The following is a 26,638-nucleotide window of genomic DNA, read 5'->3' as shown; positions in this document are numbered from 1 at the left end:
AGGACACCGAGACTGGAGGACTGTGGGCTAGAGGGGCGAGCACGTGACCCGGTGGGCGGGGCGCGCGGAGGCCGGGAGGCGTGTCCGGCCCGGGCAGGTGACGGACCTGGACCCAGGGCGCGGCGCTTAGCAGAGCGTGCGCCCCTCACGCGTTTCCTTTCCCTCGGGCCCCTTCTCGTTTTCCGTTGGGAGCGACAGGGCTGGACTTTGGTGTGTGCACACCTGCTCCGGACCTCGAGCGCGCCAGGTGGTGGCGGCCGCGGGGCCCGGGCGGGCGGGCGTGAGGAAGACGCCGCGGCGGGAAGCGAGGCCTCTGCCCAGCCCCGCAGCTGCCGGGAAGCTCGAGGACGCGCACGGAGGTTTGTTTCTTTAAGCTTGGCCACTCGCGATTGCACGGAACCCGTGGGGGCGGCCGGGGGCGGTGAGCGGGGCGCGCGAGCCCGGGGCCACCGAGCGCCTCAGCCGTGCTAGGAACGCCGTCCGGCCAGAGGCGGGAGAACCTGCTACTCAGCCATCGTACTCAGAGCTGGGGGTTCGCGGCAGAATGAGACGTCCGGGGGCAAAAGCTGCGCCCGTGGGCGCGGGACTCCAGCGTGAGCGGGGCGCCCCGGACAGGCATCGCCGGCCCCCGGCCCCGCCTGGGGCCCACCACCTCACCCCTGCACTGCCCACTGCCCTGTTAAGCAGGGTGACGTCAGCGGTGGCCACCGCCGGACTGCCCGTCCCGGAGAGAACAGCTTGACAAGAATGCGGACTTCCTGAAACACACTTACTTCATGCACTTAACGTGTATTCAGGCCAAGCGGCTTTTGTTTAAAGGCGAATCTGTGTTCAAATTAAATACTAAACCAGCAAGGAGGATTCTGTTATGAAAGGCCCGTACAGTCTCAAATACTGACAGGAATTAACCCCGCCAGCTATTGACTCAAAGCTTAAGTTTTCATTACACCGAAATTATTAAAAAAAAAATTGTACGTAAAAGCCTTCACTGAGACTTAAATATGTGATGGTATTTCTTGAGGCTATAATACGCCCTGTAAGAAACTGCAGTGAACGAGTGTAAGTTTGGGACTGGAAATGCATTTCCGCGTTTCATTAGCGCTCAGAAAGCAAACCCCATGCACCTGAAAATGGCAGCAGTTTATTAGGAACGCCTCCTTGTCCCGCCTGTGCTAGCAACAGGATGCTGGGGATCAGTATTTCAGATTAAAGTGAACCGCATGAAAGAGCAAAGGACACACACTGTCGCTTAGAATATTCTGACTTGTACTTTTTAAAAAAATAGCCTTTTTTTTTAAAACAAACATGCAACCACAAATTTCTCAAATAATCTGAACACTTGGTCCATCCACCTGGTAACCAAAAAATATGCATTAGTCTTAAAAATAAACTCCTAGATTTCTGTATTTTACTTTTTCAGGTTTAGGTTTACACATGCAAATCATAGATTCACAGATTTTTTTTTCCAACGGGAAAACAACTTGCTTAGGACTATTTAACATCTTTCTATTAAGATTTGACAGTACATTCATTTAATCTGGTGATCTTAATTTCAACAAATGTCTGTTAACAACAAATTAAACCTCATTGCAAGTAAATTCTTTGTAGTGCCATGGCCAGCTTTTCTAATCCTATCAAAGACCACAACAAAACAGGCCAGACATGCTGCTATAAAGTGTGTGATGAGATTGTAGTAAATTTGCTCAGTGTTCAAGTTCTTTTAATGTGATGTAATAAGCATGAAAGATTTCACTCTGTCATCTAAAGAGATGTTCTGATTAAAACTAAGACTTGCCTCTTAATGAGGTACATTTTGGCATTTCTGTAAATGCTACTACGTGAAAAGTAGAAATGAGCAAAAGCTATGAGAATCATATTCCTAACTTTCATAGAAAAATATATATTCCCTGAATTAATCATATCAAGTGGTCACTGTTAGGTATGAATTCCAGTACTATAAACAAAATAAGACAATGGGTTTTCTCTTATTTTCGACGCTCAGAACTCAGCGATCGACATCCCCAGCACTGAAGCCCTGGGCCTTCAGGTTGTTGACCTTTGGGAAAGTGAATTAAAAAGCATGGATATCTCAGTGTTAAGTCTTGCTTCACTCAGAAGTCAAAAATCACCTCCTTGGCAGGTCCTTTGAAACTGTGCCTCTTCTCTGTGGCTTCATTAATGTCACCTGCTCATGGTGGTCTCAGTTTTTATATCCTAATAGTGAACCCTTGACATAAGGTTGAGATCTTGAAATTAAAACTTTCCCCACATAACCTGCTACACCTCCCTTTACATTCTTCCTCTAAGGAATCAGATTTCTCTGTGGCCCTGTGTCCTGCAAAGGTATAGCGATCCTAGGGCAGCGCTTGCAACTCTCCTTCCCCCTCCCCACAGCCCCAGCCTCCTCAGTTTCCCGTAGTTCCCATAGTGATTTGCACCCGGGCTGACCAGAGGACGCATTCCTCCCACTTGGACCCTCTGGCTGTATGGCTTTTAGAAAACTCAAGACACCAATAAGGGATTGACTTTAGAGCTAGAAGCAAAAGGTACTTGTGGCCTCTGTTTTCAGACACCACTTCTACATTCTTACAGTCACTATTGTGCTTTTTCTTTCCTGGATCTGAACCACCTAAAAAAAAAACCAGTTTGCTATTAACATCTTCTAACTCTTTTCACTTTCAGAATTTATGGTTGGGTCATCCTCCTCATAAACATTCAGTAACTTTTTCTTAGCCGCAGCAGAAGCATTTCGATGGGGCAGTTTTCTGCTGCTCTTCCTAATCCAGACATTTTCTGGTCCTGAAATCGTTTCTTTTAGGTTACTCATTATCTTTATTTTATTTGCAGCAACAGCAGCACATCTGCGGGGAACTTTCTCGGGTACCATTTTTGTTTTCAGAGTTTCACTAGGCATGTGCACTGCATCCTTCTGATTATGCACACATGTTCTCACTTTTGTATTGGGTTCTCTGTCTCTAGGAACAGACTCTGAAAAATGAGTGAAAGTTCATGTAAATGCAAAAATCTTGTAACACAAGATTGTACTAAACATTCCTCAACAGTACTCACATTCCTAGATTTTACAGCTCACAATGCTTAAATTAAAAAGCATAATACTAAACGCTGTGATGTAGGTAACTATACATTTTATCTACATTCCATAAACAGAACTGTCACTTAGTAACAGACTTGAAAGAATGAGTTTGAAATATTTTGAGCATCACAAAGCTGATAATCTGAAAACACATTCAAGATTGAAATTTTAAAAGTAGAACCTTGTGTTTTAAATTTTTGGTATCAATCCTAATCTTCTATGCTAAAGTACTTTAAAATATTCAATAGTTCTGAATTAATTTCCCTAGATCCAAAAAAATGTGACCCTATCTCTGCAGACACAGCATCCGCCCTGGCTTCAAGATGATCCTTAAGGTTTTAATTCCAAGACCAGTATTTCCTGTGTTCAAAAAACTGTTAAATTAGTTAACTAGTCAATCAAAAATAAAGTACACCAATTTTATTTGACTGAAATGTGGCTTTAATGTTTTTTCAAATATTTGACCATTTCATATAACTGGAATTTAAGTCTTCATTTGTTACTCATGTGTTTTTTAAGCTAGGTATATGCCAGACACAGATATGATTAGGATAAAAATGCTGAAAATAATTATGTCCATATATCATAGCTGCTTTGAGGAACTAAGAAGTGCAGGGTGCTGTGAAACCTAACCTAGTCTAAGGGGTCAAGGAGGGCTTCATTTCAGCAGAGTTAAAAACCGTGTAGGATTTTCCAGACAGAAGGCAGGACGAAAGGCAAGTGCTTCACAGGGAAGTGGTTTCCGGAAGGTGACCTGAGGTCACACAAGTACTGTGCAGTCACCACTGTTTACCAAATTGAGATGGGCACACATCTTTTTATAATTAAACTATTGCCACTGTCTCAAAGCCAGATCTTAAGGCAGAGCGGTACTTCCTTGACATTTCCTTAATGCATCTCAAAGTCCCCCCAAGCCCCAAAATTTTAGGCCATTATTTGTTGGCAAGCTAGTCTTGCAGCCAATGAAGAGTGAAACCACCTAAAACTGCCTTCATGGTACAGTCGTCTGGAAGGGAGATTTCCAGAAAACCACATTTGGTATCTTGCAGCCACACTAGACTTCTGGAGGACTCTGCAAATTCTCCTTCCCCTACTGAAAAATAAGGGCTTTTTGGTCAGGTATTATGGGGTAACACTCTTATTCTATAGCAGTGAAACCAGCAACCACCAACCTGTTTTCCTCTTATGGAGCCATTTGCTCTTCTGTCACCAAGCTGATTACTAGGCAAATTGAGTACAGGTGAAATGCCTCTGTGGACTGACATATTCGTGTAGTCAGAATTATTACAAACGGTGTCTGCCCTCATGATGGCCTTTTTTTTTTTTTTTTTTTTACCTTAAACATGAAACAAATGCAAAGCTGTTCTCCCAAGATAGGTGAAGTAATACTTCAAAGCAGCCCCGTCACACATATCCATCCCTTTTGCCAATTACGTGATTTCACGTGATGGAATTTATTCCTACAGATGATTTTGTTCAGTTTAAGTCGCCAGGCATTGCAAATGGCGTCTCAGCAGGCACAGATGACCATGGCACTACATCCATGCAGCGTGCCCTTTCACCTCTGTTAGCTGGGCTCTGTGGGAGAGTGGCTTAAAGTGCAGTGTTTCCTCCCCTTCAAAGAACAGCTTTCTCAGGAACTGTTTGATTATAAACTAGTATCTCCAACAGATCAACACTATATGAAATGAATCTTAACATATTAAATCAGTGATAGGCAAATGCTAGAATATAAAATGTTTCAAAAGGTGAGTGAAAAAGTTTTAAAATATGCATGGCAAAATTTAGACAAAATGTGCACTTTATGGGAGGACATGATATATTGTTATTGATCAACTGACTGCACCCTCCTGCATGCTGGATAAAATAACTGCTTGGTTCCCAACAACACACCCAATTGAGTAATACAGATGAAATCCCATTAACAACTAAAAAATGTCTTTATAACATGATGGAAGTTGTAGCAATTTTTTCATGTGTAAACTGTACTGACAATTTAGGAACCTGATACTCACACTATGACATTTTAACAAATGCTCATTTCTACTGTAGAAAAAGAGAAAGGGTCTGGAGAAAAAAAAGTGAAAAATTCCGTCATATTTTAAAGGGAACTTTCAATTACACTGTACTTAGTAACTACAACTTGATAAAGATGTATGTCTAAAATCATGGGTGACAAAATGGGATTTTTACAGAAAAAAAGATTTTAAAATGTGATAGTCAATGTTATTACTGAAAACTCTGTCAATGTTAAAGTGCTTTATTCTCTTTGAGAAAACAAGTAGTTTTAGAAACATACAGAATAATTCAGGGTTAGAGAGAAGTCCAAATTCTGTCAGGGTACAAGCTTAAGAACTTGGAGGATGCTGCTCCAATACTCTACTGATAGTGTCATTTGATACTACCAAGTGGTTCAGTCCACAAGGCCTACTGTCCCAGGTGCACGTGTTTGGGACATTTCTGAGTGTGTGAGGCATCACTGCTTTCCTGTGACTCCCTTTCTGTGCGTGTTGCACACACACCAGCAGTGCAAAATTTACATCTGTAGTAGCATCCCGTTATGGTGTGTATCTGGATAACCACTTTTAAATTACGACTCTCAGGTCTGTGTTTTAAGATGGTCTGTGGTGAACAGAAACTTGGATCTAGACATGACCATCTAATTTAGAACACTGATCTTCAGTTTCCACACTGTAAAGCCTTATTCCAGTTACAGTTCTTAATGACACAAAGTTGTTTTCCCAGTCCAAAGTAAACATCATTACTACAGAAGCATCAAACTTTTTAATCTAGCTTTTTAAGAACACTTAAAAATTTATTTGAGAATGAGAAAACAATTACTAGAAATGAAAATATGCTATACTACCTCATATACTTATAATAATACTGACACTCTTGGTCGCTGTTACTGGTGTATAAATAGGATCCACATAGTGGGTAAATCCTTCAATTGCTATTTATACCCTCCCTGAAACAAGCCTTTCATCAGAACTGGTTTGAGATTTTGTTTGTTCTATAGCCTTCACCAATAAGCAATGGAGTGACCCCAAACTCAGAAAGCAAGCAACATTTATCAGTGGGCTTCATCCTTTGCAAAGCGCAAGTTTCCAAAAACGCCCATAAATTCCAATCTTGTTACTTAGAGAATGAACGTAGACTACACAGTAATTTTCAGTAACTCACTAGGTCTGCAAACACTTCTGTATTTTCTAGGGGGGAGCTGACACTGTACTCTCGTGTTGTATGGCAATGTCCAAAAGAGATTTTCCAAAATTTAGTAGCCTAGAATCGTTCTTTTCTAGTATAGTCATGGTCAGGTTTCAGGTTACTCAATGATGGGCATCACACAATGCTGCATTCTTTTGTTTTGGGACCTTAGCTAACCTAGTTCATCAGTTTCCCCTCATCCTGCAGAAAGAGTTAATTGGTAATATCAGTGATCCTTACACTTCTCAAAGATACATGATAACTATTATAATTACTTTATCAACAATTCTATGAAATATAAACTTACAGAACTTCATCTACTTAAGGTAGTTTTTTAGAAGATATATCACAAAACATTTCACATTAAACATAGGCAGGATAAGGTAGCAAGTAAACACAGGTTTTCATCTGTCTTACCTTTACTAATAGAAAGCAACAGTCACAGACAACCCCTTTTCTAGCATGGCTCCTAACTTGCTTCAGTTCCTCCTTGCTTCATACCTACCACTCGCGAGCCTGTGTCTGGGTGAGGAAGTAGTAGCCAATGGATGGGGGCTGGGGAAACTACTCTTCAGCAAGAGCTAAAGATGAGTTGGAGGGAAACTGACTGCAAAAATGCAGACCTTAGGGAATTACCACCTAGAATGCATTTGGCTTGGAGTAGTTCCTTTAAAAAGCCCTTTGCTTGTTAGGATAGTGGAGCTAAATTTACTGTACTTTACTGCTTTAGTAAATCTAAAACCTGACTCCTACATTAATGACTTAATTTAGAACATTAAAGATCTTATGTGGAAATGGAAAGTTAAATATATGCCATTTTTACAGGCTCCTTTATCTGTTAGCCACTGATTAATACTAAATTACTTACCTAACGGAGCCAAAGGGTAGGGCTGTTATATTTCACAGTCTACCTGGTCATCTCATTTCTTAGGTCAGTTAGATTACCTCTTCTCTTTGGCAGTCCGAATTGCCCCTTAAGGCTTTAATAAATGATAAAAACATACCTTAAAACGGACTTAAAAACTTAAATATCAAAAAATAGACTGTAGCACTGACAAATTCAGTGAAACTATCATCTTGCCAGACTAAAGAAGTCTTCTACAGTTATTTGCCCCACCCCAATCCCTCCATCAAATCCTGAAAAAGCAGTCCTTGAGAAGGCACCAATTTAGAGTTTGATATTTTTCTACTAATCTGACAATACATTAGGAACTATCTTGGCAGATGATGAAACAGACTGGGGAAAATATCTTAATTTTGAAAATCACTATGTATCCTTAAGCAATAGCTGTAACTTAAAGAGCTTCACAATTTTTTCCTAAAATCTAAGAAATGACAATAGAACTATCAACAGTCTTTACCCTTGAGTCCATTTCGTTAACTCACAATTTCAGCTACAGGAAAGACTAATATTAATTAATCTAATTTTTTATATTGCCCCATTTTCTCTCTAGCTTTGAAAAAATTTATTTGGTTTGGTCCTTATGTTCTCAAATACTAGGACAAGAGACTGTCTTGAACTGTGAAACTGCAAATTTCTTAGGGTTTCTGGTTTTATTATTCTGATATTCACAGAAGTGGAAAGGTATTAATTTACTGAAAATTAACAAGCAAAATGTTCTTTCTACAATGCTTTGTTGCACTCCCTCCCAAGGGAACAACTGCCCTCTAATTTCCACATAACAAAAAGTATTTGTGACAACTGCCACATACATGATCGAGTAAATATATGGATTTACTACTGATGAAAAGAATGGGGCTTGTTATTTCAGCCATAAAACTGCAAAGCAAAAAGACCATTTGCTAGCCACTTAAAACTTTCTCAAAAAAGCAATACAATGGAGGAAAACTGCACGCCCCTTATGTGTTCTTGCATTCTATGGACATACAAACCTGATTTTTTTCAGCTGGCACAAATTCAACGTGTACTGACAAAAGATACCAAATCCTCCCAGTTTAGTTTTTAATACCATAGAATGAAGTTCATAAATTCTGTGTTTTGATTATTCTGAGGGGAAAAAAAAGGCTAAGAGCCAGTGTTACTCAAAGTAAGAATTTTTACTGAGAGGATCCCAGCAAGTGCCCAGGACTCAGTGATGCATGGTCTTCAGACAGTGATACCCTCAGGTGGTGTTGGTCTCTTTCGATTTGTACTTCCAGTTTTTGAAGTGCCTTTTTCTAAAACTTCAATTCTTCCTTCCATTTCTGATTATAAAGCCAATTTCTTTTATAGGTGTAAGCCTCTAGCATGTGGAGGAAACTTCTGTGTTATAACCTAGAAGCTGTACATAACTGCTATAGCATTCTTTCCAAGGATCATCAAATTGAAAAATTATTGAATCAGATTTTCCAACGAGAAAAAAATGACCACCCTACGAATTATCTGAAAGTGGGATAGATTTTTCCTTTTATTCATGAGATACTATACATTTTCAGTACACCCTTTTTAAATAAGGACACAGGGAAAACACTTTTTAAATCTCACCTATCTTTTCAATGTGTGAAATCATTTTTTCTTAATATGCTTATTAGTAAAATTAATCCTTTGAAAGAAGTAAAGTTCAAATCTAAATATTTCAAAACCTTTTAAAAAAACATAAATGAATAAAATCATAGGACTCTGGACATACACAACCACAGTAAAAAAAAAAAAATTTTATACCATTAAATTACTTCAAGTGCAATGGAGAGCTATAGCACTTATTTCAGGATCAGTTCACATTCACTTTGTTATCCTTTGCTTTTTTCAAGAAAATACAGACTGATCCTAAACATTAAAGTACATCTGTGCATTCAATCCCTGCGCATTCTGCATAAAGTAGAAAAAAATTCAAACATGTTCTAGTGCTCAATGTAAACATTTTAACTATTAATTATTACTTTTCCTTAAAGATACTTAGGAGTGTGTCAATATTCAAAGTTAATCTTAGGAATAGCACCATAACCCCCCCTCAAATCCATAAAAATTATTTTCTCCATAGCCCCCTTAGTTTAGTTCAGAAGATGAGAAGCCACCATCGTCAACCATACTTCTAGTCACTTTGCCCACTTTTTACTTTTTTGATGAAAACAAATCAGATTAAATCAAAATATTGCTTCTGTAACAAGGATCAAAACATTTTGGACATAAAGAAAACTGAGTAGCTCTGGTTACCTAAGCAATCAAAGACTGGTTAATTCAGTCCAGAGAATGGGAACAATTCTCTTCATGCAGCCTAAATTATTTTACCAAAAGAATTTATGTACTTATGAATGTTATTTTGTATTTACTTATGGGTTTCTGGTACCTCTTTGCAGATGATGATAAACATGGAGTTACAACCCTGAGAATAGATGTGAAACAGAGAAGCTTAAGAATTTAAGTCAATGAATCTGACATCTATTACCAGTACTTAGAAATCAGAGAGGTAAAAGGCAGACTATTATTTTTTTCAGGTCAACAAAGACAGTCATCCTGAATCTTAAACTTGAGCTCTGAGGAGAGAAACATTCTAGTTTTGAAGTAAAGCCACCAGTGACAGGTAGGTATCCCACCTATCTCAGTTGGTAATGTTCAAAAATGTCCCTCTCCTAACAGAGCAGAAAGACAAAGTACTCCTACAATGTCAAATGGAATTGATAACTCAAAGTAGAACACTTAAGAACATTCTCTAACACTGAAACCAGAGTCAGATGCTTTTGCTTTCCTGCCACCTCAGGATACCAAGGAGAAAAGGGTTAATTCTGTCTGAAACCAAACAATTAGGGCCAATAAATAAATATGGGCATACCACAATATACCCCTTAGCTACTAAACATGTAAACCATTTGAATCAAGTCCATCTTCAGGCACAAACAAGCTGAGGAATGGCCACCTACACTGGAGAAGCATAACCTATCAAGTAAAAGTATTTGGCTCACAAGTAAATGTACTGTTGATATTTGATGGTGTGATAAGGTTTTACTTTAAATGGATTCCAAAATTATTTCCCCACAGAACACAGCAGTCTCTGATATTTAGATAAGAGGTCATGGAAAGATACACTTAGTTGCCCCAGCACAGCGTGCTTAGGATTGCACATGACAGCAGTAAGCTGAAACAGAGATGGAGGATGACATCGACTGTTTTCCTATATAGATAAGATCTGCAATTGCACTCGACAAAACTCAACTCTACCATTTCAATATAGTTGGGGAAATCTACATATAACTTAAATACTCTTTTAGCCCTGTACACTCTATTAAAAGAATACATCTTCCCTAAATCTAAGGCACACAAACTCCTCTATTCAGAGTAAAATTATGGAAGAGCAAAGATTTTGGTTAAGTCCTTTACAATGGAAATTAGGAGATCTTGGACAGAGGACAAATTATGTAACATTTTCTTAGTGCATGGTTGGAAAGAAAATGCTATGACTACTCTGGCCTTAGAAATTTAAAATATTCACTCAACACATTAAAATAATTTGCCAGCACTTAATAAATTCAAGTTTATAAAATAAAAGTGATGTTTTCCTTAAAAAGAAAAAATAAGATCTAACAGCATTTGGAAAGAAAATTAGAAACCATTTCAATGAAAATGACCAAATCTGGCATAATGCATTCTACTCAAGTAGCCAAGGAAGGGGGGGTGGGGGGGAGTGGTAGGTACCTTGCCTACTAATCATGGTTACACCTCCTATGATTGTAATGTCAGTATGCACATAATATTTATGAAAAATCTGTAAACATAGGTCATGTGAAACTGTTATACTACTACAGGACAGGGGTTAGAAACTACCACCTCTGGGCAAACTCAGAAAATGACTGCTTGACACTTGCTACCATGAAAGTAATGCTCATTGGTTTCTGATAACCAGATGTCTAGTGTTTATCATCCTTTAAACTCATGCTCTGTGTAGTCAAATACTGTCAAAGTGGATCTGCCCCTAAAATGAAGCATTTTGGCACCTGTGCTGAATGCTGCTACAAAGACCAGCAAGTGCAAATAAAAATAACAGTCATGATTTAGTCACATTCATAACTTTTCATAGAAAAATATAAATATATTCCCTGAATTGTAAGACAAAAAATAATTTCAACAGCCAGCTTTCACCATAAATTCCAGTCCATTTTCCTCTTTAAATGAACTGGCTTTCCCTCAAGGTCATAAGGTGCAATCACTGAAATCTAACACATTTTCTAAACTTCTATCATCATCCCCATCATGGTATCTCACAGTCCTTCTACCCTGATTCCTCGTTTTTATTTTTGAACGTCGAAGAACTCTTTTAGATTTTGCATAGTCCAAATCCTCCCAGTCATTATCATCCACACTTAACCTAGGTCGTTTGCTTTGTCTTTGACGTCTCACAGTTTTAGATACACTAGTTGTAAAAGTTTTACCTTTTCTAACTACTTTTGCTTTTCCTTTTGTTTTCCTCCTTTTGGTTTTTGTATTTTCAGTACAGTCAATATCTGATTCAGTCATGGATCCCAAATCTGACGATTTGGGACTAGTGTCAGGTCCAAACTTTGAACTCCCTGTTGTGTCAGATATTTTCACATTTTCTAGTTCAGGATGCAGTCTCTTCCTTTTTAATTCCGTCTCTGCTGATGCCTGCGAATCATCAGTCACTTTTGTCTTACTGAAAGGAGCCTTTCCGTAGGTCCTGAGTCGTCTTCCATTCCACCTGCGCAGCCCATAATTCAGTTCCTCTTCAAAGTTATTCTCTGCAATAGTTTTTTGTGCCAAAGTTGACTCAGAAGACAATTTTCTACCAGTTTCACTTCTTAGAACACGGCTCGTTGAATCTTCGTCTGAAGATCCAACAGAGGAATTTTTTGTTTTAGAAAGTACATTTGAATTATAATTACTGGTGTGTCTGTTCTTGCATTCTGAATTCAAAATGCCTTCGGAGTCAGAGTCTCCATTTGAAGTCTGCCCAATTCTTTTTGCATTACCTTCTGGGTCAGATTCAAGTGGCTTACCTTCACAGGCATACTGCTCACTCGGCACTTCACAGATTGCATCGCCCTCACAATCACTCAGTATCTTATTAGCTGAGGTACAATGAAAACGGAGGGGCTTTTTCCTCCCGTTTTTGCTTCGAGTGCACTTATTTTCCAAACTGACATCTTCTCCATCGCTCATGAGCTTCATCTTATTGGCAGCCACAGATGCACTTCGAGTGATCCTTAGAAGACCCGTTTTGGCTTTTAATGATTTCTTAGCCACCTTTGAATTTTTCTCTGAGTCACTGGAACAGACCCTTTTCCTGGAACTTGTTCTGCTTTGTCCATTGTCTTGGGATGTAGAATCTAAAAATTAAGAACATTCTTTTAATCTTTTATAAAAGAATATGTCGAACAGAATTACATGCTCAGCCAGCGCCGCGGCTCACTAGGCTAATCCTCCACCTAGTGGCGCCGGCACACCGGGTTCTATTCCCAGTCGGGGCACTGGATTCTGTCCTGGTTGCCCCTCTTCCAGGCCAGCTCTCTGCTGTGGCCCGGGAAGGCAGTGGAGGATGGCCCAAGTGCTTGGGTCCTGACCCCATGGGAGATCAGGAGAAGCACCTGGCTCCTGCCTTCAGATCAGCGCGGTGCGCCAGTCGCAGCGCGCCAGCCATGGCAGCCATTGGAGGGTGAACCAACGGCAAAAGGAAGACCTTTCTCTCTGTCTCTCTCTCTCACTGTCCACTCTGCCTGTCAAAAAAAGAATTACATGCTCAACATCTGAAGCAGCTTAAGCCCAGAATCCTCATTACCTTGGAAGTGGGGCTGCAGTGACTAGGATGACCACACCTCTTAATGATGAGACTGTTTAATACCACACTAGGGTATGCAAAGTAACAACTAACTTTGTCTCCATGCAATTTTTCCTAATGCCACAAATTCCCAATCACTCAGCTACTTTTAACCTTAGCTTTAGCTGTTTTCTGCTCCTTTAAGGTTTTCACATTTCCCAAGAGTATGATTTTAACTAAGTTATCTCATCACTCTGTACTCCTGGACATTGTTAATTACGGTTCCTACCTTAGAAAAGATATGAAGACTATACATTATTAAAATATAAAGTATTTAGAAAAAGTTCCTGATTACACAGAAAGAGCTAAGTGCCTGTTCTGTTGGGCTCCTGCCACACTGCTTGTAGTCACACCCCTTTCTCTGCTCTTCTCAAGCATACCACAGCTCACAAATGTGCCTGCCTCTACCTTCCTCAAGCCTAAATCCAACAAAACATTCCCGTCACCAAAACAAAAAGTAAAATCTTTGATGGAAATAGTTGTTACAGCTAAGATTGCCTGTTAGGCAAATAAAACTAAGTGTACTCGCTAAACAGTTATGCAAACATAACAGAATACATGGGAAGACAGAAACAGCTAGCAAGGAGAAATTTCAAATGGGGGGTGGGGGGGGGATAACCACATGCAATAGAGAAATGATGATTAAATCAGCAAACCCAGGTAAATGTTCTGAGTTACCTTTCATGAAATTGCTTAGTTTTTCTTCTGCTTCATCATCTGAATCTAAATCGGATTCAGACACATGATCTAAACAACACTGGGACACGGCAATAGGTTCACCCTGCAAACTTCTTGAAACTGGGCTCATTTCCACTTCATGACATCTACTGTCTTCTCCACCTTGATCTCCAGATTCAGACTCTTCCGAATCACTCAAGATCTTGGCTTTCTTAAAGAAATTCACATTCCTGTGAGCTATATTATATTTCCTACCACCATGCCGTCCTGGCTCAGAATCTGCTTCCTCTGAGACGCTCTCTGCCTGAAGTCTCTTCCCCGATGTTGATGGGCCAGCAGCTCCATTGTAACCATTATCTGAATAATGATTTTTAGAATCTTCATCAGAAGACTCAATTTTGAGCAATTTTGTTTTAGAAGTTGCTGGAGCATGAGACTTGTAACCATTAGCATGCCAATTTTTCCGGGCTACCCGCAAATCACTTTCTGACTCTGAATCCCCGTTTTCAGATTCGTTGGCAGGATTCTGGACAACATGAGAAGTGGACATTGGCAATGGCTGATTTTGATCTCTCACTTCCTCTTCTTCAAGTTCTGACTTTAAGCTCTGATCATCTTCAGAATTATGCAGTAACTTCTTTCTCGCTACAGCAGAAGCATTGCGATGTGGCAGCTTCCTAGCAGAGCACACACTTTCAGAGCTAGAATTCTCTTCCACGTCACTCATTAGCTTTATTTTATTGGCAGCCACAGCAGCACACTTCCGTAGGATTTTTCGGTTATTTCCAGCTCTTGCTTTTAGAATTTCACCAGTATCCAATGAATTGTTATCAGAATCACTTAGATAGACTCTCTTTCGAGTGGCTTTTCTATTGTATCCATTTTCTACAGAAACGGGACCTAGAAATTAAAAGAAATCTTATTTTAGCATTTCAATGACTATCATTTTAGTGGGTTTCCTTATTTTTGAATGCCAAAATTAAGTGCTTAAAGGACACTTAATAATATGTAGATACATTAAATCAACAATTCATTAAGTGTTTAACTTTGGGTTCTCATAACATATATTCTCCCAAAATGCCAGACTCTTTACCAGTTTTTCTCTGGGCAGCCCTAGTTCTGGTCACTCTGAGATTGCTGCTTCTGGACAGCCCACTGCGTAAAGAAGACTCACAAGCTCTTGAACGCTCTCCTTTGCTTTCCTCTGAACTATTTGAAGCTGAAGAGGATGAAGAGGTAGCTAAGGAATCTTCTATTTCACTTTCTAAGAAAAATAAAGTGCAAATAATTATATGTAAATAGTTATACACAATGTATCTATACAAACAAATAAGAATTTATTTCATAACATTATACTAAAAGCAGGTTAAGAGTGTATTTCTAAAAAAACTGTTTCAAAGGCACATAATCAAGTTTGTACTTGTATTTCTAAGAATATTAATTAATCTTGGACTAGATTCAGAAATACTTTAGAAAACAGTTATTTTGTAAACAAACTTCCATTTAAAAACTAACTTAGCCCCACCATCTACCTCCTTCTGTGATACTACTCACGCATTTCAGATAGAAAAGACAGTCATTTCCAGTTCATTCACTTCAGAGGATATATGTTTAGCTCTCATTAGTGGAATTCATCCTAACAGCATAGCTGTACCATATTCAGCTCAAGGAAATCTATCTCTATGTGCTGTACACACCCATACACAAAGAGGGAGAGGGAAAAAAAGTGAAATAAATAATTTAAATAGTGCAGGTATTTTTTTTCTCCCATTTTAAGAGTGTATGCCCCCATGGCCGGTGCTGCAGCTCACTAGACTAATCCTAGCCTGCGGCGCCGGCACCCTGGGTTCTAGTCCCAGTTGCTCCTCTTCCAGTCCAGCTCTCTGCTGTGGCCTGGGAAGGCAGTGGAAGATGGCCCAAGTGCTTGGGCCTTGCACCCGCATGGGTGAACAGGAGGAAGCACCTGGCTCCTGGCTTCAGAATGGCACAGCGCACCAGCCTTAGCGGCCATTTAGGGGATGAACCAACGGAAAAGGAAGACCTTTCTCTCTCACTAACTCTGCCTGTCTTTTTAAAAAAAAAAAAAAAAAAAAAAAAAAAAACCACAACAGTGTATGCCCCATGTCAGAGTCAAGGCAAGAAATCCAAATTTCCTGTTCCTTTATCCAGACCCATGCCTATCAACTATTATGATCAATAAACCTTTCCTGAAATGAACGGGAACATGTTTCTGTCAAAAAATAAAAAAAAATTTAAATAAATAAAAAAAGATAAAATCTGGGAGACAAGTGTTTGGTGCAGTGAGTAAGAAACCTGCATCCCATAGTGAAGTTCATGGTTCAAGTCCAAGCTACACTTCCACTTCCATTCTAGCTTCCTGCAAATGTGTACCATGTGAAACAACAGATGATGGCTCAAGTCCTTGGTTCCCTGCCACCAATATGGGAGACCTACTAAGTTCCCAGCTCCTACTTTGGTCTGGCCCAGCCCTAGCTCTTGTAGGCATTTGGGGAGTGAGCCAGCGGACTGAAGCTCTGTCTCTGTCTCTCTGCCTTTAAAATAAATAAAAAGAAGTAAATAAAAACTACTTTTTAAAAAAAATTTTTAATCTGTCATCAACCCAAATGCATGAAAGAGAAGAGGCTATGTTGGAAAAAACAGACACCAAACTGTTCTTCAAAACAGCTCACCTATTTGCCCTTCTCAACTGTTCCCACTCAACTCCACCAACAATCAATCACCTTGACTCCCTGTCCCTAGACTCCTGACCAACCCTTGTACATCTTGAAACAGAATTCATCATGTGACAAGTTCACTCAACGAGAGACCCAGTTAAGTAACCCAAACTCTTCTGTAGGGCTTGGCAGTCTCTAAAATTTAGATGCTTTCTACAAGTTTGATCTAATTCTATTTATCATTCCTCAAAATAAAGTATTTCAATTGCACAAAGTACATTCTACTTTCCTTCAATGTTTTCTCTTAAAATTGCTCTAGTTAGAGAGGTATTCTCTTACCCCTTGTCCTGTTTTCAATTACTCCAGTATACTCTGACAGGAAATTTTATCCTATAAATGCATTCCTTAAGACACCGTATAATTCTAACATAGCACACATCAGCTTGTTTGTCTGACCCCCACAGCATTTTCTCTCACTTCCATTCCAAAATGTTACCAAAGGTGTATTTTTCAATACTATTTAATACTTAATGAAATATTGGATAATATGATATACAAAACACATTTTAAGAGTAAAAGTACTATAAAAGTATTTTAATATCATTCTACAATCCAGAGATAATACACAAATGCCACAGCCTCATTTACAATGCTATCAAAGGGTTACCATCTGCTACTGCCGCACTACCAAATGGCTATAGCACGAACAGTTAGAATTTACCAAGTTATCAGCCTTGGACTGGCTTATCAAAATTTTACTTGAAGAAATAAAAAAATACCCAATTTTACACAAGTTGTGCTGAATATTTGTAACATACTTAAAGTCTAGAAGATTCCAACTTGCATAAGATGTGATTGCATCATCTGCAAAGCACAGGAATTCTCAAACACATTCTAATAGTTCCATGTTTACTACTTTTGTCTCTTCCGTTACATTTTAATAAGTTCATTCAGTGCCAAGGCCATATAGTTAGGTTTTCCTCTAAACCCATAGTAACTGCCAGTGTTGCACACTTGGGTGCTCAACAATGAATAACAGTATTTTACCTCTTACCAGAAAATGAAGAACCATTTCTTAGAGTTGTAGGTCTGTTTCTTCTGATCCTTTCTGATGAGCGTGCTGAATCTGAAGAGTCATCTGAAGTAACACCTGAAGAGATATCAGCACTTGTCTTGAGGGTTGCAGAATACACCACCCTACTTGAGGTAGACTGGGTAGGAGAACCTACCAACTCAGGAATCACTTGTGTCTGAGATTTCACACGCTTCTGCTTGGTATTTCTAGTCAAAAATATGAACAATGGAAATAATATTCAACAAAAGCAACTGGTTTACAAACAATAACCTAAATAAGAGAGTACTTTTTCTTAATCTGAGGATATTTCATGAACAAAACATTAAAATATTCACTATTAACATCTTATTTGAGGCATGAATTACTACTAATATTTCCTGACGCCAAATCTGGCACACTTTGATTCAAATCTGTAGTGATGAACCCAGTAAGAGTTACTGAATACCTCAGATTAAATTAGGAAACCAAGTGTTGCATTGCAGGTATTCATTTATGCTGTGCATTCAAGCCTCAACAGGATACAACTCTCCTTGTAGTCGCCTATGTATATGTTCAACATAGTAGGAAATTAAAAGGAGGGGCCCACTGTTGTGGCCATGCCTGCAATACCAGCATCCCATATGGACACCAGTTCCAAATCCTGGCTGTTCCACTTCCAATCCAGCTCCCGGATAGTGCACCTGAGAAAGCAGCAGAAGCTGGCCTTAGAGCATGGGCCCCTGCCACCCATGTAGGAGGTCCAAATGGAGCACTAGCTCCTGGCTTCAGCCTGGCCTTGCTCTGGCTATTGTGGCCATTTGGGGAGTGCACCAGCACATGGAAGACACACATATCCCTCTCTCTGTCTCTAATTCTGCCTTTCAAATAAATGAACGTTTTTAAAAGAGAGAGAGAGAGACAGAGAGAGACCTACAAAACTTGAAGGGAGAAGAAAGATTTAAAAACAAACTTTTTTTCCAAAACCAGGCTGTTCTACACTTAAACACCCATTAAGCCATGGATTATGCAGAAGGGAATGGAAATTTACACCGTTACAAATCTGGTGAACATTTATGTCCAGATACTCCTATTTCCCTTCAAAAAAAAAAGTGAACAAGCCTTTTCAGGGGTATCTAGACATTCAAGCTTAACAACAATATCACAATTCTTTAAAACAGTAATGTTTATATAATTATAAAGAAAAATCAAGCATGTTTTACAAGTATCAAAACCTTTAACTGCCATTAATATCAAGGGAGGGCAATACAAAAGTAAATACAAAAAGAAAAAATGCATACTTATTGTAGATTTGATTTTTAACAGCAGATGGATAGCCAAACCTAAACTGAGAATAATTTTAGAAGTAAATGACTGTTTAAGAATGTCAGTCAAGGAAGACAAAGAAATGATTCAAAAACTATTCTAGATTGAAAGAGACCAGAAAAACATACAGATAAATACAATGCATTATCTTGGAACTGGATTACAAAGAAAATTTGCTCTATTCTCTGCTATGGCGTGGGATAGCAGTAGAAGATGGCCTAAGTCCTTGGGCCACTGCACCCACATGGGAGACCCAGAAGAAGCTCCTGGCCCCTAGCTTCCGACCGGCACAGCTCCGGCCATTGCAGCCATCTAGGGAGTGAATCAGTGGATGGAAGACCTCTCTGTCTCTACCTCTCTCTGTTAACTCTTTCAAATAAATAAATCTTCTCAAAAAAATAGAAAAAAAATTTGCTATAATGACATTACTGATAAGTGTAGAAACAGAAGGTTTTCGATTAGAATTTGAATGTACTTCTTAGTAAATCCAAAGTATAGGTAAATGAGCATGATATCAAAAATACCTCCCTGATTCAAAAGAAAAACTCTATGTAATAAAACACAACCATGTAACTATTTGAATAAGCAACAGACCAACAAAGTATTTGTGTGTGTGTGTGTGTGTGTGCGTGCACAATATACAGATAGGTTTCATCAATTTATATCTCTTAGTGATAATGCAGCTGTATTAGTGTAACTATACTTTGTGATGTTCACACAGGATGAAATCACCTAACAAGGCATTTCTCGAAGCATATCCCTGTCTCTAACTGATGCCCAACTGTATTAAAGCAACCTTAACGCAAAGGTAACATGATATGAAGACTGGCAAATGTGAGTAAAGAGTATATGGGAGTCCTCTGAATTAATTCTGGCAAAATTTTTGTAACTTTGAATTTATTTTAAAATAAAATTTTAAAAGGTACTTTTATTAGAGTGTTTAATAAAATAGCATTTTCCTTTCAACAAAAGTAAATTATAGAAGACAGTGCATAAATACTTCAAAAACTCATGAAAAAAATGGAATTTAAAATTAATTTTGGTACAAAAAACTTTAAACCCATGTTTTTATATTTTACAACCATACAGTACTCATCTCCCATGAACTTTGTGAGGAACCCTGGTACTTCACACAGAATGCATGCATTTGAATTTCATGATGCAAACTCACTCATTTACCTAGTGAGTATGTTCTTCTGTCTTAATGTGGCTCTTGGGGTAAATGGATGGAATAATTCAACTAATTCCCTCACCCAAATGGAAGTTAAAATGGCAAAATTATTAAATACAACAAATGTCAGAACTCTATAGTTAGGATTAGAAAGTGCTTATTTAAGAGAAACTCCTGAGTGGCCAGTTCTGTGGCACAGCTGGTATACTGCTGTATGCAGAACAGACATTCCACATGGGCAATGGCTGCAGTCCCAACTGCTCCACTTCCCTACAGAACTTCCTGATGAGGTACTTGGCAAAGCAGCAAAAGATGGACCAAGTGCTTGGGCCTCTGCACTCCACAAGCGAGACCCGGATGGAGTTTCAGGCTCTTAGCTCTGGTCTGGCCCAGCCCTCCCTGGCCCTTGCAGCCATTTGGGGAGTGAACCAGCAGATGGAAGATACCGCTCTCCCTCTTTTCTCTCTTTCCTTCTAATTCTGCTTTGCAACTCAATCAATCAATCAAAACAAAGGGAAGGAAGAAAGGGAGGGGAGGGGAAGGGAAGGAAAAGGGGAGGAGAGAAGAGGAAAACTACTGAACCAGGTCTATTAACTTGGGACAGCTCCCAACCATTCTCTGTCTCTGTCTCTTCACACACACACACCCACACACACACACCCACCCCTCTCTGGGCATGACAGCTGTGAGGTAGAGGGGACTGGCCTGATTTGGGAGCTCTACAGAAAAGCTGCATGTCCCAAGGCACTGTCAACTCTGGTGACTACCAGCAATCCAGAACTACACAGCTGCCTAGGGCCAAGGAAGCAAGGTAGAGTTCAGCCAATATTTAAAAGGGAAATGTAGGGAATGAAACAGAAAAGTCTTTTAAAAGCTCCATATTATTTGGGATCTAGAAGGATGCACACATTTAAGAGGTCTATTTTACCTACTTATCACTAGCTGACCTTGAGAATATTATACCTATTATATAGTAGATAAATACTGCAAAACTTGATTTTATAATACAATATTTTAAAGCACCTTTAAAGCTGATAATGATGTAATCTATGTAATCAAAGATAAAAATACAAAATCAAAAGATTAGGATAATTTCTTCATTGTATAAAAAATTTAAAAACCTTAAATCCAAAAAGCAAAGCTTGCCATAAACAATTCACCTGATAATTTTGTTAGCCTGACTAACACTGTGACAATTTTGCTGTTGCTTAAATCTCTGGCTTCTTCGAAGTTTTTCACTAAATTTTTGACCAATTTTAAAATCAGAAGATATTTTCTTCATTTTTTCTTCAAATAAGGCAGACAATCTCAAGGTCATACTGTAAATCTGCAAAGAAATGAAAACAAAACTACCATTACAAAATATCTTTGAAACTATTTTTACAAAACAATTACAATCATTGAGAATATTTACAATGATTTTATCACTGCTTTTTGATACTAGCTGTCATTAGTTCATGTATTTCTACCCCTCTACTTTCAATGACATCTACAAGAAAAACAGGAAATATCAAACATCTACTTCTCAGACACTCTCATGGAAAAATACGTTTAAATCGAGCAGCATTCTAGGATCTAGACACTAGGATGTAGACTCTGTATGCCAGTGGATCTCATCTGGTGTTTTCTATCACAAAATGCACCCCATAAGTCAAATGAGAAGTTGGTACTAAAGCTACTATTTAGGCAACAAGTGAGCAGTGTCTCTTGGAGGCAAAGAAAAAGAAGCACTTTTATACAAGTTTGAACTTGCAGTCTGCCTGCTTTTGATGCCATCTTGCTCTAAATATAAATTAGACAACACAAATTACAAACAAAAGGAATCTTACATCCAGTAGAAGAAAATAATCCTAGACTTTTAACATAAATAATTTCTAAAACTAAGTAACATCTAATCTTTAAAAGAACAGCAATGTGATGAGGGCCAGTGCTGTGGCACAGTGGGTAAAGCCACCACCTGCAGCGCCAGCATCCCATACAGGCATCAGTTCAGGTCCCTGATGCTCCACTTATGATCCAGCTACCTGCTGATGGCCTGGGAAAACAGTGGAGGATGGCCGAAGTGCTTGAGGCCCTGCAACCACATGGGAGACCTAGAGGAAACTCCTGACTCCTAGCTTTAGAACTGCCATGCTCTGCCCACAGCAGCCATTTGGGGAGTGAACCACTGGATGGAAGAACCCCCACTACTCTGTCTTTAACGGGGGGGGGGGGGGGGGGGGGGGGCGGCAGTGTGGCATAGAGGGCTAAGCTTCCGTCTGCGGCACTGGAATCCCACATGAGCTCCAGTTCCTATCCCGACTGCTCCTCTTCTGATCCAGCTCTCTGCTGTGGCCTGGGAAAGCAGAAGATGGCCCGGGTGTTTGGGCCCCTGCACCCACGTAGGAGACCGGAAGAAGCTCCTGAGTCCTGACTTCAGATCAGCTCAGCTCTGGCCATTGAGGCCATCTGGAGAGTGAACCAGCGGATGAAGACTTCTCTCTCTCTCTCTGCCTCTCTCTGTAATTCTACCTCTCAAATGAATAAATAAAATCTTTAAAAAAAAATAACAGCAATATGATACAAATATCACTGGGTCCCTATATTCTTCTGTATTAAAGGCAAAACTCTAATGCTTAAAAATTGAGTCTCAGTTTTATGAAATGGCACTAGATGAGGCAGACCACCAGAGAACTGCATAACTGAAATTAAAAGATATTTTGGTGAAAAAAAATTTTGTAGACTTCTCTATGCAATTTCAAAACTTTTTGTATCAAACATTTTTAAATATTATTTTTCCATAAATATTTTGAAGTACCCTCATGTGCATATATACAGAGACACAAATGTGAGAATTATCATAGCTGGTCTTTAAAATAGTCTTTGACAATTATTTCCATTATTTTACCAATTTTATTCTTTCAAACATGAATGAGTCTAAGCCACAATTTTAACAAGATAAATTATTAGTTTAAGTTTGCAACCTCTGATCTATCACTGTTTTCATGTAAAAGGAAACACTACATCCAAGTTGAACACACACAGTATTTAGGAGAAATGACTGCTAAAACTGATAACCAGCTCCTAAACAACACAGCATTTATGGAAACTGACAGCTAACATCAGACACATGGTGAAAGAATTACAAGACGAGAAATAAAACAAGATACCTGCTTTTACAACTGCTACTCAACTTTACATAACAGTACCCTGTTTTGTCTATAGTTTCAGTTGCTCAGTCTGAATATTAGCTGCAAACTGCATGAACAAACTATGCATAGTTTTAGAGTACGTGACATTCTGAGTAACATGATGAAATCCCATGTGTGCCTCCCAGCCAATCCAAGCCAAGAATCATCTCTTTGTCTAATTAATGCTACAGCACCACATGGTAGTTGAGATGAGACTCACATAACTTTCATTACAGCATACCGTTATGTTATTAAACTGCAAGTTAATTAAATTATGAAATGTTGGAAGATTAAGCTTTATCAGAGATATTTCTAATCACAGATGACATGATCTCACAGTGACAGAAACTTCCAAAGAACGCCCAAGAAAGCTAATTAGGGATTATAAATAACTTCAGCAAAATCATAGGGCACAAGAACAGCACATAAATGCCATTATATCTTTTTTTTTTTTTTTTGACAGAGTTAGAGACAGAGGTCTTCCTTCCGTTGGTTCACTCCCCAAATGGCCGCTACAGCCAGTGCTGCGCCGATCCGAAGCCAGGAGCCAGGTGCTTCCTCCTGGTCTCCCATGGGGTGCAGGGCCCAAGGACCTGGGCCATCCTCCACTGCCCTCCCAGGCCACAGCAGAGAGCTGGACTGGAAGAGGAGCAACCGGGATTAGAACCCGGAGCCCATATGGGATGCTGGCGCCGCAGGCAGAGGATTAATCTAGTGAGCCATGGCGCCGTCCCCCGCCAGTTATATTTCTACGTAATACTAATGAACAATCATAAAAAGATATTTAGAAAGCAATTCCACTTACAAGAGCATCTAACATAACAAAATACTTGGAAATAAAGTCAACCAAGGAGCTGTAAGACACATACACACGAGGTCGGCGCTGTGGTGTAGCGGGGAAAGCCACTAACTGCTCCTCTTCTGATCCAGCTCTCTGCTATGGCCTGAGAAAGCAGTGGAAAATGGCCCAAGTGCTTGGGCCCCTGCACCCGCGTGGGAGACCCAGAAGCTCTTGGCTCCTGGCTTTGGATTGGCCCAGCTCCAGCCACTGCGGCCAGTTGGCGAGTGAACCAGCAGGTGAAAGACCTCCCTCTCTCTCTCTGCCTCTCCTTCTCTGTGTAACTCTTTAAAATAAATAAATAAATCTTAAAAAAAAATACACACTTAACTACAAAACAGTACCAGAAGAAATTAAAGATGATCTAAATAAATGGAAAGATATCCCATGTACACAGACAAGGATACTAAATATTGTCAACATCAATACTACCCAACTCAAGGCAATCTACATGTTCATCAGAATCCCTAATAAAATTATGAAATTCTGCAGAAATAAAAGCCGATTCTCAAATTCATAATATATTAGAAAAGTTCTGAGCAGCTGAACCTAAAAAATAAAAACTTAAAGCACCTGACAGTTTCAAAAATCACCAAAGTCACAGAAAATTATGTTACTGGCATGTAGACATTTATGCCGGTGGAACAGAACTGAGAGTTTAGAAACAGACCCAAATGGCTGATTTTCAACAAAAAAGTACCAATGAGGAAAGAAGAATTTCTCTAACAGATGGTGGTTAAACAAATGAAATTCTGCACGTCAAAGAAGAGCTGGGTTCCCACTCACACTATATACAAATACCTAAAATGGATCAACAACTTAAAAGAGTTAAATCACAAAACTCAGAATAGATGGAATAAATAATCATGATGGATTTGGCAATGGATTCTTTTTTTTTTTTTTTTTTTGATAGGCAGAGTTAGATAGTGAGAGAGAGAGAGACAGAGAGAAAGGTCTTCCTTTTTCCGTTGGTTCACCCCCCAAGTGGCTGCTACAGCTGGCAAGCTGCACCCATCCAAAGCCAGGAGTCAGGTGCTTCCTCCCTGTCTCCCATGTGGGTGCAAGGCCCAAGCACCTAGGCCATCCTCCACTGCACTCCCGGGCCACAGCAGAGAGCTGGACTAGAAGAGGAGCAACAGGGACAGAATCCAGCACCCCAACCGGGGCTAGAACCCAAAGTGCCGGTGCCACAGGCGGAGGATTAGCCTAGTGAGCCGCGGTGCCAGCCCGCAAAAGACTTTTTAATTTTTTTTTTTTTTTTTGGACAGGCAGAGTGGACAATGAGAGAGAGAGAGACAGAGAGAAAGGTCTTCCTTTACCGTTGGTTCACCCTCCAATGGCCACCGTGGCTGGCGCGCTGTGGCCAGTACACCACGCTGATCCGATGGCAGGAGCCAGGTGCTTCTCCTGGTCTCCCATGAGGTGCAGGGCCCAAGCACTTGGGCCATCCTCCACTGCACTCCCTGGCCACAGCAGAGAGCTGGCCTGGAAGAGGGGCAATCGGAACAGAATCCAGCACCCCGACCGGGACTAGAACCCGGTGTGCCGGCGCCGCAAGGCGGAGGATTAGCCTAGTGAGCCGCGGCGCCAGCAGCGGCAACGGATTCTTAAGATATGAAACCAAAAGCATGAGAAACAAAATATAAAATGGTATCAAAGGACGTTACCAAAGTGAAAGTACAACTTACAGAATGATGTAAAATATCTGAAAATCATCTGGTAAAAGTTTAATGTCTATTACAAGAACCCCAACACAACAAAAAAGATCAAATTTAAAGGTAAAGAACTCAAGTTAACGTTTTTCAAAAGATGACATGCAAAATAGCCAAAAACATGATCAACATTAGCATATTACTATATTTTCTTACTTTCTCTACAGCTGTGGCATTTGACACCTTAATCCTTGATCGACTGCCCCTCCCAGAGCCAACTAATTCCTACGGATATGTCATTCTGCAAGTACACCTTTGATAAATATTTCAATTCAGAGTCCACACGTCCAATTGTCTCTATTAAACTTTTACACACAAAGCCAATATACCTCTTGCCCTAATGCACCTGAGAGCAGCCAACATTGTGCACAGTGAGTTAAGCTGCCACCTAGCATTCCAGCATCCCATATGGGTGCCAGTTTGAGTCCACTTCTAATCCAGCTCCTCACTAATATGCGTAGGAAAGCAGTGGAAGACAGCCCAAGTCCTTCAGCTCCTGCACCTACGTGGGAGACCTGGAAGAAGCTCCTGGATCCAGATCGGCCCAGCTCCAGCCAATACGGCCAATTGGGGAGTGAACCAAAGGATGGAAGACCTCTCTCTCACTGCATCTCCTCCTCACTCTAACTCTGACTTTCAAATAAATAAATAAATCGTAAAAAAAAAAAAAAAAGAAAGAAAAGAAAAGAAGGGGAAGTGGAAGTGGAAATAAAGCCCACTAGTTAATCAGTAGTGACAATGTACACATAAAAATGTTAAGGTATCAAAAAAGTGCTTTATTTTAAATCTTTTTATTGTTTTTAAATTATCCAGCACACTGGCTTCAAGTATGCAATGTCTGTGAAGATTCCTGGGACGATGTGATGCGTAAGCTTCTTTATATCACATCTCACTAAGGTCTGTAACGTCCAACGTGTAACATTTCAGCAAAAGCTGAGGAAAGCTCTGT

General features: G+C 39.8%; 1 protein-coding gene and 1 long non-coding RNA gene across 4 annotated transcripts in view; one reads left to right on the top strand and one right to left on the bottom strand.

Annotated features, from left to right (window-relative positions):
* Positions 1 to 69: 69 nt before the first annotated feature.
* Positions 70 to 26,638, top strand: LOC103346046 (uncharacterized). 3 transcript variants are annotated; one of them, XR_011387677.1, is made up of 6 exons: positions 70 to 359; positions 9,737 to 9,822; positions 14,858 to 14,982; positions 19,520 to 19,632; positions 19,888 to 19,980; positions 26,503 to 26,638. It is a non-coding gene; the product is annotated as an uncharacterized lncRNA (long non-coding RNA). The 3 variants fall into 3 exon arrangements; XR_011387679.1 differs by lacking the exon at positions 26,503 to 26,638 and adding an exon at positions 25,857 to 25,978 and having other exon boundaries at positions 19,520 to 19,606; XR_011387678.1 differs by lacking the exon at positions 26,503 to 26,638 and adding an exon at positions 24,070 to 24,206.
* The window catches only part of BRWD1 (bromodomain and WD repeat domain containing 1), a 125,822-nt gene continuing 100,305 nt past the window's right edge, over positions 1,122 to 26,638 (bottom strand). Inside the window, exons 37-42 of the mRNA XM_051833556.2 lie at positions 21,130 to 21,296; positions 17,476 to 17,702; positions 14,840 to 15,010; positions 13,747 to 14,646; positions 11,666 to 12,580; positions 1,122 to 2,988 (exon numbers count right to left, since the gene is read on the bottom strand). Of these exons, the coding sequence (XP_051689516.2) occupies positions 2,663 to 2,988; positions 11,666 to 12,580; positions 13,747 to 14,646; positions 14,840 to 15,010; positions 17,476 to 17,702; positions 21,130 to 21,296 (2,706 nt within the window). The 3' untranslated portion in view covers positions 1,122 to 2,662. The remainder of the gene's footprint in view (positions 2,989 to 11,665; positions 12,581 to 13,746; positions 14,647 to 14,839; positions 15,011 to 17,475; positions 17,703 to 21,129; positions 21,297 to 26,638) is intronic.

This window comes from Oryctolagus cuniculus, chromosome 4 (genome assembly GCF_964237555.1).
Source record: "Oryctolagus cuniculus chromosome 4, mOryCun1.1, whole genome shotgun sequence".
NCBI classification, from domain to species: Eukaryota; Metazoa; Chordata; class Mammalia; order Lagomorpha; family Leporidae; genus Oryctolagus; species Oryctolagus cuniculus.
Note: the sequence above shows the minus strand (reverse complement) of the source record. Positions and strands in the feature narration are given on the sequence as shown.